The sequence below is a fragment of the Leuresthes tenuis genome, unplaced genomic scaffold (assembly GCF_036924035.1).
Source record: "Leuresthes tenuis unplaced genomic scaffold, fLeuTen1.0.hap1 SCAF_20, whole genome shotgun sequence".
Taxonomy (NCBI): Eukaryota; Metazoa; Chordata; class Actinopteri; order Atheriniformes; family Atherinopsidae; genus Leuresthes; species Leuresthes tenuis.
In genome coordinates this window covers 31,054,172-31,065,850 of record NW_027325374.1, presented here as the reverse complement: position 1 = coordinate 31,065,850, position 11,679 = coordinate 31,054,172, and the positions used below count along the sequence as shown (strand labels likewise).

The window sequence follows — 11,679 nt, the reverse complement described above, 5'->3', positions numbered from 1 at the left end:
CACAAACCCATTGTTGATTGCCTTTTATTGTTGTAGTTGCTTGTATTTGATTATATCATTGTGCTGACTTTGATAAATTTCATTAATTTCAGTTTTAAAGGATAAGTTGTTTTTGTTAATTGTGTCGTTGCGTTTGTTAATTGGTACTCTGATAACTGCTGGTTGGGAAGGTCACTGCTCATATCTCATATTCACAGCCTTTATGCCTTAGTTTCTGGTTTTATCTGATTACAAAACCTATTAAAACTTGTAATCAGTATGTCTTTGTCCCCCAATATCTGACATAGACCTTGTTTTATCTTAGCTACATCCAAGACGCCTCTCTCTCATTTATTCCCAAATTGTTAGAAGTATGCCCGGAATCAAATAATCAATCTTTGTTTGATTAAGGGAAGAGACAAAATGTGTTTAAGAAAATGAAAAAATAAATAAAAGAACATGACCCCGGGAAACTCTGTATAGTATAGCACTGGACAAAAGCAAATCATGACAGTATAGCACAGTTAATCTTTATTTTAAGTGCAAACACCAAAAAGTGCCCAAATATGCATTCCAACGTTTTTTAAGATTCCATTTGATTCTTTACACTTTTTGGAAAATTCACAATATAAATGAGAGACACAAATAAACAAACAAATAAATAAATAAAGATATTTTTAAATGATTTAATATTTGAACAGCATCTGTGAGTGCCATTTGAACATGTGATTTCTGAACCCTGCCTGGGAAACACTTTTTTCAGGCATACATGTCACATGTACACAGTCATAGAAATCAGACAAGTCAGTGTGTTTTGATGATAACATCTAAGCCTACACCAAACTGGATATACAAACATAACACGAAAAAGCAGAGGTTAAAGGGGAACTCCGGTATTTTTAAACCTAGACCTTATTTCTGGCATGAAATAAACGTTCATCTACTCACCGAGAGCAGTTTGGTGAAAGTCGGTGTCCTTCGGAAGATATTTAGCTTCCTCGAGATCCATATAATGGCGTGAACAGGGGCGTAGATGATGCAGCCTCTAAATAAGGCATTATCTATCTTTATTTCACCAATAATTTAAGACAAATGAATGAATGACAAAAGCTAACCACATCGACGCCTGCCGCTGCAGCACAGCTCATTCACTCCGGTAAGGATGTCCATCGTACTCAAAGTTGTCGTCCACGTCGTCAAAATCTGATAGATATTAAATATATTAAATATATAAATTTATATTGCTACTATTGTATTGTTGCACAAAACTATCAGTAGCAAACACATGTGAAGTTAGCCGAATGTCACAGAGCACAGAGTAAATAAACTATAAATAAGCTATCAGTGCAATAGTACGCATTCGTTTGTTCATTCATTCGTCTTAAAGTATTGGTGAAATAAAGACAGATAATGCCTTATTTAGAGGCTGTATTGTCTCTGCCGTGTTCTCTCCCGTTATATGGATGTAGGCAGATCTCCATCCATCCATCCATTTTCTATACAGTCAATCCGTCGGTCGGGTAGCGGGTGGGCTGGAGCCTATCCCAGCAGTCATCGGGCGAAAGGCGGGTTACACCCTGGACAGGTCGCCAGTCCATCACAGGGCCACACAGAGACAAATGAGACAAACAACCATGCACGCTCACACTCACTCCTATGGACAATTTAGAGTCAACAATTAACCTGACATGCATGTTTTTGGATGGTGGGAGGAAACCGGAGTACCCGGAGAGAACCCACGCATACACGGGGAGAACATGCAAACTCCACAAAGAAAGGCCCCAGGCGGGTATTGAACCTGGAACCCTCTCGCTGTGAGGTAACAGTGCTATTTTATGCCAGAAATAAGGTCTAGGTTTAAAAATACCGGAGTTCCCCTTTAAGCCACATAAACAGTAATATGAGTCATTCTTTCTGAAAATAACAGCAGCAATAACAATGTGAGAGCACAATACAGAGGGGTAAAATACAAAAGAAGTGTGTGTTCCAAATGCATGGTTAAATATAACGAACCAGACAGATGTTTAATAGAGAGGGTCAAAAACATACTAAATACCCAAGTTAAGCTCAACAAAATAACAATAGCTCTATTATTTCCTTTTCCATAGCTGCAACTTTATTGTATTATTTTTGTCTGATTTTCTTTCTGATGTAGCATGGGACATTTGAGCATAACAAAGTAATCCTTTCACTAAATTATAGTATATATCTAAAGTAATGATCACACAATACTGTTTATCACTTGTTGGCCTGAATTTAGTTTTGCATAAAACCAACAGCATCTCCCAGAGGTTGATTTTATGAATATGAAAAAAAAGAAGTTGGGGGGGGGGGACAGCTGATTTTCTTTTGGTCCACTTTGTGACTACTTTGTAAATTGAATCGTTAATTTGTTTAGGTCATACACAAAAGTTACTTTTAATTTACTTATTTATTTCTTAGTGGCTAATCATCGACTGGCTATGGCTTCATGTTTAATACAGTCAATACTTCTCATTATACTCAAAGATAAAAAAGCAAGCAAATGTATTTGTAGCTTTGAGTAATCAGTTGCATCACCACTCAAAGTAGCTTTGGCAGATGTTGAAGTTTGAAAAGAATTTCAAACCACTTTTATAAAATAGACTGATTTCCTATAACACACTTGACTTAACTACCACTCTACTAATGAAAAATCTATCTGGAAAACAGTATTAAGACTACTTGATAGTGTTGCTGATGATCTTCTAAAACCTGAGTTCAAGTTTGTATTCTGCAACAAACTGTGCTCTGTGTAGTTTCTCGTCACAGTGAAAACTGGCCTTTTCTTTTTGGCACTAATGTGATTTAAGCACTAAGTTTGTGCTTCATAGCATATTGCAATTTTTCAGAATTATTATCTCAACAGGTGAGGATAACTATAGTACATGCTAGTGCAATATGTGTCAAACAAGACTCTGTTAGAATCTATTTGACATGATAAATAAAGTGTCTCCTTATAATATTTATAGTCTTCATAAATTAATCTTAGTTATAAATTAGGTAAGGTATTTCTAAAATTCTGCAAGTGTGGATCCATAACAAACACATAGCGCAAACACACCACATTTGTATGAAATTACATGCACTATTGCACACAAAAAACACACATGCTCACACTGAATATGTTTTAAATAAGTAACTCCCAAATTGAATTTACACTTTGTAATTACAATCAGAAATGTAAAATACAGATTAAAAGGGTGTACCCTTCTGACCAGTAATCTTGTATATATAGGTTTTGATAATAACCCCTTAAACCTCTAATTATGTAATTAACTTGTTGTTCTTTGAGATCTTTTTTAATTTGAATTTTTAAGAGTTGGCTCACATTGGTTCACTGTCTTCTTAGAGGGCACATCTAAAATCAGTCAGCCATAAGTATTGTCTGCACACAAGTGGATTTTGTATCCCATCAGTATAAGAAATTGTTATGCTTCCACTTATATTTGGGTTTGTCACTGGGTCACTAGGTCCTTGCCTGAAGTAAGATGTGCATGCACAAACACTGTGGAGTAAAATGGTAATTTGACCACAAATGCACCTTTTACTTGACAAGCCAAAATCACCCATTCACTCAGTACTTGTTAGACTGTACTTCTTGTCGTCTTACTTTGTGCTTTTTCTCCATTATACACAAACACTCACATCGTTGAGTGTATTAGAGGCAAAGTGTAGTTCACTGTCTTGCAAAAATACACTTTGACATGTAGACTGGGGAAGCCAAATATTAAATAACTGACCCACCAACTGTCAGAATAAGTCCACTGCTCTTCCTCTTAAATCATAGCGACCCCTAACATAGATCTATGAAACCTAGAAACTACAAAGGTATTGCCATTAAAAAGCTTATGTGTCTCAGGGTGTTCAGATTTAGTTGCTGAGTGTCTTTCTCTTTACCAAATTTTATTTAGCCTATTAATACATTTACAAGCAACCAGGTGGTTTACAAAGCTGTGGCTGCTTAGTAAGTATAATAGATCCATCCATAGTAATAAGAAAGTAAATCTACTTAGTAATCAGCATTATGCCCAATTTCTCACCTTTATAACAAGCAAAATGTAATGAAAAGTGGTAGATTAAAATGAGTAACCGTTGACTTTGGTGCACAGCTGAAATTTACATCAGTGGTCAAAAGAGTATTTAGGTTATGTATATCAATATACAAAGTGAGGGATAGGGGATGATTATTTCACTGTGGCACTTGTGAGTTTTATCTGAGCATGGGCTTACATTGGGCAGCAACTCATATCAGATAGTCACAATGTCTGTTCAGATTGTATTTCACTGTTCTTTCATCAAGACATTTTTTTTTACAAGTGGGTCTATAAGGGGACCCTCTTGTAGCTTACAGCTTTAGAGCTAAATATTCAAACTCAACTGAACCATTGTTGCGATTAAATATTATTCACAAAAATTTATTTGAAACATACCTAAAGCTGTTTTGTTTGTTTGTTTTATAAAGGAATATAAAATATTGTGATGTTAAAGTTGCAGAAAAGTCAGTCTGTGGTCGAAGGGCAAGGCTGAAGGCAAGGAGAACCAAACAATTATAAAGTAAAGCCTTTAACAGAGCTGCTTAAAGGCTGCTCCAAGCACAAGAAGACTATACAGTAGTTTCATTTTTCCAAGGACCAGTCCGTATATTTCCTGTAACATCTGAACCAAACAGACCATCTTCTTGCAGACTTCTATTTCGGCAAATGGCCCCTCGGTGGCTCACAGTGGCATGCTGCCGAGGCAACGTATTTCTTGGAAAACATCTGTGCTCTGAATCCAGACTGTGATCATCCTTGACTATGTCCGTCATCTTTGACATGCAGCTGTAAGTATCAGGTTCTTGCTGATATTGTGAGATAAAGGGATCTGGTTTCTCACAGCATCTTGCATTGGAAGAGTGATCAGCTGGGCTGTAAACATGCCACTGGCAGGGGTGCACCCCATGAGAAGGCAGGTGAAGGCTATGAGAGGAAGTAACGCCGTCGTGCATGTTGTGGACATGGCTATGGTGGGAGTCTTGTATGTTGTGGCAGGAGGTCTGGCGTTGCAAGCTGTGGCAGGGAGTCAGCTGCTTATCTAAGTGAGGGCTAGGGCACAGCAGCTGGAAATCTGCGTTTGGGCTGTTGGAAACCAGTGGCGAACCTTCAAGGTGGTGTGTAGCATGAGGGCTGTCCAGGTGGGAGCTGTGCACACTGCCATCCATACTGAGGGAAGTCATATGAGAACGGTAGTCTTGAAGGCATGGGCGTGGACGGTTAAAGGAGCGGGACTTTGTTCTGTCAGTAAGGCAGCTCTGTAGTGGAAGAGGTGGATGAGGGAGATCAACAGGAAGTGACTGTGGGCATGGTGAGGGCACTGGCTCTATGAGAGATGAGATAGGAGATGTGGAACTCATTACAGCCACACGGCATGGACCTGTGTGACTTGGAGCTGGGCTTTGAGGAGGTGGTGTCATTTTATCAAAAAAAAGGTGGGGAGAAAGCAGTGGCTGCTTCCCTGAGCATGGGGAGCTAAGATGGCAGTGAGGCTCATGGAGCTCCTGCCTTTGGTTCTGGCCATCACCATCCCCATCCTGGGTTTTGGACCTGGTTGGGCAACAAGCCCACCAACGGTTCCACACGTCATCACGTTTGGCACAGTGCTGGATGAGAAGGAAGAGTCCCAGTGTGACACAAAAGGCCCCATACAGGCAGCTGAATATCATATCCAGGAAATGTCCCAGTGATACTGCCAATGCTCCTAAAGCCCATGTCGCCAGGAACAGAAAGAGGGTGAAGGCTGTGGCCCAGAGCTGGGATTTAAATGAATGCTCATTCGCTAATACCGACACGCCTGCAGAAAATGATGGACAGACTCCTACAGGCGCTGAAGCTCCTCCACTGTCAGTCTGGCAATGATGGTTTGACTCACTGGATGACAATTGCTGCTTCTCCTCACTCAGAACACGCAGCTCATATTTCCTCTCTGGGTGGCGTTTCAGATGGATATGAGTGCACAAGAAGTACATAGACATGACTAAGACCAGAAGACTCATTGGAGCATAAAAGCCTCCCAGGCTTGGTTCCCATGCCATCCAGCAACTGAAAATGACACACAGAGACATAAACTTACATTTTATTTATTAAACACCTATAGTAGGCATGATTAGATGCACATACTTACTACAAAGCGTCTTCCCTGCTGCCATAGTTATCCATACCAAAAGCTGCTGTAACTCCAACAATAATGAGAGGGACGCCATCACTAACAACATAGAATCTGTCAACAGAGGTGAAAATTATCAATAGTACATGCTACCATGGAGAGTTAAACTGACTTTGGCATTTATCTCAGAAAACCAGTGCAACCCCAGCAAGTCTCCAACACTCCAATAAAAGAAAACATAAAAAAAAAATAGGCATGCTGGGGAATATAACTCATCAGTAATCCTGACACTTAAAACAGGGAAGTCTGCAGACACTATTCAGAATAAAAAGGATACCAGCCATATTTTCTTGCCTTTACATATTTTTTGATGAGATCCTGAGCTCTGGAATAATAACGAAAGATTGGTATAATCTGTAACCCTGTATCTCAATATACTAAAGGCAAGTATCAAGTTTGATATCTAAAATATTTAATAAAAGGCTGAATAATATCTGAAGATAATTCAGTCGTGTCAGGAAAAGATTTCTTGCTCAAAATTTAATTCAACTTTTCATTTTAATAAAAATAAGTTAATTTTCTTGCTTATTTCACTGAGCCATATGACATATCTGGAACAAGACAATGGTATTCATTGTAAAAAACTATTTGGTATATTGTTGAATGTATTTATGAGTTTGTCCGAAAATATTAAGTTCTGTGTTCACAATATTTGGACTTAGACTTGGCAATAATGTAAATAAAAAGACATAGGAATATATAACTTTTAACAGAAAGCATTTGGAGACTGTGCATTTGTAAATACTTCTAGGAATTACACTTAATACAATTTGCCAAAATAATAGACAGGAAATGCAACACTGGGGCTATCTAAAAGAATGGACAGAGCAGATGGTGTGTTTTGTGGAAGCTTAGGTGTTTCAGTGTCTGCGGCAAATTGATGCAAATCTTATACAAGCCTGTGGTAGAGAGTGCAATCTCTTTGCAGCCATCTGTTAGGACAGCAGCATCAGAGCCAAGGACTCAAAGAAAATTAACTAACTGATAAAAATGTCGGGCTCTGTACTCAGGGAATGGTGCAGAGAAGAAAGATGTACAAGTTGCAAAATATACTGGAAAATAGTGCACATCCTTTCTACAATACAACGATGAACCAACAGCTCTTTCAGGTCCGAGGCAACAAAATGGTACAGGAGATAACACAATAACTTGATCAATGATCAATAATGGAAAAAAAATACATACACTGTAATCTCCCTTAGGGATTAAAAAATTCTTATTTTATTGTATTTCATTTTATTTGATTATAATGACTTCTAAGGAGGCTCATCTAAATAAGCATCAGGGAAGAATCGTTTGCGCAACCAAGTACATGTAAACTGAAGTTACCAAGCGTACTATTGGCTCTATTTGACTGGAATGTTATGTTGTGCACATTTTAAGTGTAAACATCTGAGAATCCAGCCATCTCGGCGTTTGGAATTCCTTAGACATATTTCAAAAGTGAAAATGAAAACCTATAATAATGTGGAATGTAGAAGTCTTGGAAAATAGCCACTGCATAACTGCAACTGAAACAGATTGGTTCGTAACTGGGCAGTACTTCCAAATATTAAGCAAAAAAAAGTTAAGCCCTTGGGTGAGTTTATATGTCACCTTGGATCATGTGTGTACAGCAAGTCTTGGATAAATGGGGATCTTCTCACATCTAGTTTGAACACAAATGTGATGTGTGAACTACTGGCATAAAAGGACTGTTTTAATTGAGGCTTAATAATCAGTTGATAAAAAAGTGCAGGGGAGAACTTAATGAGATATTGTCTATTGTCTCAACCTAGACCTTATTTTTGTCTTAATGAGATATGTAATCTACTGTTAACTTACCATAGAATCGCAATAATTTACCAAAGCACTATGTTTATTCTCCTTCTATGTTTAAGGTAGTTTTTTTTTATATTGCAGTCTGAAAACACCAAAGTCATTCTTAAACATGGAGCATTTTATGAGAATTGTGTTTAGGTTTTAAATATGAGTGTGGATCTGACATCAGACTGGCTGTCAGCCATGATTGTGCAGTTGTAAACACGTGGCCAACATTGTTGGTACCCCTCTGTTAATGAAAGAAAAAAACACAATGGTCACTGAAACAACTTGAAACTGACAAAAGTAATAATAAATAAAATCATACTGAAAATTAACCAACAAAAATCAGACATTGCTTTTGAATAGTAGTTCAACAGATTCATTTTAAAAAACAAACCAATGAAACAGGCCTGGACAAAAATGATGGTACCGTTAGAAAAGATTGAAAATCATTTGACCGTAGAGACATGTTAAACTAAGGTGTGTCCTCTAATTAGCATCACGGATGTCTTCAAACTTATAATCAGTCAGTTAGCCTATTCAAAGGGTGACAAGTTGTCACTGTGCTGTTTGGTGACATGGTGTCTACCACACGGAACATGGACCACAGGAAGCAAAGGACGAGTTGTCTCAGGAGATTAGAAAGAAAATTATAGACAAGCATGTTAACGGTAAAGGGTTTAAGACAATCTCTAAGCAGCTTGATGTTCCTGTGACTACAGTTGTACAAACTATTCAGAAGTTTAAGGTCCACAGCACTGCAGTCAACCTCTCTGGACGTGTCCGCAGGAGGAAAATTGATGGCAAAATGAGGAGATGAATAATATGAATGGTAACCAAAGAGTCCAGAACAACCTCCAAAGAAATTAAAGGTGAACTCCAAGGCCAAGGTACATCAGTGTCAGATCACACCATCCGTCGTTGTTTGAGCCAAAGTGGACTTCATGGGAGACGACCGAGAAGTACACCACTGTTGAAAGCAAATCATAAAAAAGCGAGACTGGAATATGCCACAATGCATATTGACAAGACACAAAGCTTCTGGGAGAATGTACTTTGAGCACATGAGACAAAACTGGAGCTTTTTGACAAGAAACATCAGCTCTATGTTCACAGATGCAAACATGAAGCATACCAAGAAAACAACACTGTCCCTGCTGTGAAACATGGAGCCACAATTCAAAAGCAATGTCTGATTTTCATTGGCTCATTTTCAGTGCATTTGTATTTATTATTACTTTTGTCAATCAACAGTCCCTTCATGTGTACTCAAAGATGAACCTAATATAAATTAGTTTGGTTTGACACTTTGAATCAGAATAGAATCAGTTCCTGTTCTTGCAAAAGAGACCCTAAATGTTTGTTATGCATTATTTCATAGCATTCTAACATTGAGCAACAAGGATCCTCTTACAAAAATATCAGGGCACTGATACAATCTTGTCCAATTATGACTTCATTAATTAATTCAGTGATTAAGTCAACTACACCTGCTTAAAGTTTACCTCAGGATGGCTGGCTTGGTGCGTGTCTGGGCGGGTCCATTCCTGTCCTGAGTCTGAAGCGGGTCTTTGGACACATCTTTACAGATGCTTCTAGCAGTAAACATCAACCACAGCATGGTTGACAAGGAAGCATAATGAAGCACAATGCCAACCTAACAAAATGTAGAGATGTGAACACATGATTATAAAGAGTTAATTCTCAAAATTAGTATATGTGTATACATACGCAATAGATAGATAGATCGATCTAGCTATATTCTATTTACCATGCTTTAAAATGTACCATTTTGCAGTTAATGTATTGAATAATAATGACCACAAATGTTCTGAAAGTGCTGCAAATGTTTGTAATTGCTAAATCGGACAGTATTACATTTTCAAGTCCAGTTGACTGCTCTTTAACACTGCAAGCCACATTTATCCATTCACATACACTCATCCAACACATCTCAACTTGTACAATCTTACGTCACAAGTGCTTTTTTTCTCTCACACACATTCACAAACTAATAGGCGCATTGGAAGCCAGCCTTCCATCTGGCAGACGACTGCTATTCTTCCAGAGCTACAGCTGCCCAAAGTAATAATAATAGAAGGGTGTGATAGAACTAAATAATCACTGATAATTTACAATTTTCTGCTTGTGCAATATCTTAATGTAGTGACTCACTAGGGAAAGGAAGTAGTCACTTCCTTTTCTGGCATTCTAGCATTTTTGTACTGTTTCTAAGACTTAGCTCCTGCACCTTTTTAAAATAACTTATATTTAACTTAAACTGGTTTCATTTGCTCTTTTGTCTTAAAAGGTAAACAGTTTCTGGCCTTTCTGTGTGGAGTTTGCATGTCCTCTCCCTGTAAGTGTGACACCGCCCAAAAACATGACTGTCAAGTTAATCGGTGCCTCTGAATTGACCCTTGGAGTGAATTGACCCAGGCTCCAGTGTCTTTTTTTAAAAATCAACAGAAAGCTTGCCTAAAAGAGTGTGAATGTTAAAAAGAATAAAGTTGGCCGAATATTGGTTTCAAGCTTGTTAGAATTGCACAAAATTTGTTTTTGCTTTTTATACTGTAATTCCATTTATGTTTGAAAATGTGTCGGTAAATTGTTGCATCTGAAGAAATAAGAGGTGACTCAAGACTTTTGTGCAGTACTGTAGCCCTTTAAACATCAAAGAACATAGTATTCTGAAAAGTTTCAAAGACTCTGGTGAAAGATCAGTGCATAAAGGCCAAGGCCAAAAAACCACGGTTGGATGCTCGTGACCATGGAGTTCTCAGGCAGATCTGCATGAGAAACAGTCATCCCACAAAGGTCAATACGGCGACATAGGTTCATTTTCACTAAACACAATCTGCTGCTGCATCCAAAAGTGTATGCTATTACACAAGGAGGAGCAAGATATCAACTCTAAACAGAAATGCAACAAGTTATTTGGGCTCTTTGGGAGAAGGCCTGGCTCACAGTCTCTACTCTAATGCATCCCAAAGGTCCTCTATCGGGTTGAGGTCAGGACTGTGCAGGCCAGTTAGAGCTACATCTGCACCCTAATCGGTACTATGCTCCATGCTCATTACATGAGGAGAAAGAGAGAGTTTGTCTGAGGTCTGCATGAGAAGCAGCAGTAGCTGACCCTGCTCTGTCATTTTAGGTGGCCTATAACTTCGTGGCTGAGTTGCTGTCGTTCCCAATCGCTTTCACTTTGTTATAATACAGTTGACTGTGGAATACTTAGTAGTGAGGAAATTTCACGTCTGGACTTGTTTCACAGGTGGCATCCTATCACGGTACCACGCTGGAATTCACTGAGCTCCTGAGAGCAACCCATTCTTTCACAAATGTTTGTAGAAGTAGTCTGCATGCCAAGGTGCTTGAATCTATACACCAGTGGCCATGGAAGTGACTAGAACACCTGAAATGAATTATTTGGATGTGTGAGTGAATACTTTTGTCAATATAGTGTATGTGTGACTGCAAATTTGACATAGAAGCAAATAGTGGAATTTTGAAGAGACACACACTACCTCATTCTTTTCCTGGGAGGTCAGTGGTTATTTCATCAGCACAATGACTGGCCTCATTTATATAACAATGTGGCTTCTCAGACACAGAACATGCGTGCTTGATTGCCGTGCCTGCAGTCTAGACTCCCTGGAGGCGGTGTTGTGTAAA

General features: G+C 38.5%; 1 protein-coding gene across 3 annotated transcripts in view; it reads right to left on the bottom strand.

Annotated features, from left to right (window-relative positions):
• Positions 1-402: 402 nt before the first annotated feature.
• LOC140278665 (adhesion G protein-coupled receptor A1-like) overlaps positions 403-11,679 on the bottom strand; it is a 72,174-nt gene continuing 60,897 nt past the window's right edge. For all 3 annotated transcript variants that reach the window (XM_072373721.1, XM_072373722.1, XM_072373723.1), the window contains 3 exons: positions 9,510-9,661; positions 6,160-6,255; positions 403-6,077 (listed from right to left, as the gene is read on the bottom strand). In XM_072373721.1, coding sequence (XP_072229822.1) covers positions 4,604-6,077; positions 6,160-6,255; positions 9,510-9,661 — 1,722 coding nt within the window. In that variant the 3' untranslated portion in view covers positions 403-4,603. The remainder of the gene's footprint in view (positions 6,078-6,159; positions 6,256-9,509; positions 9,662-11,679) is intronic.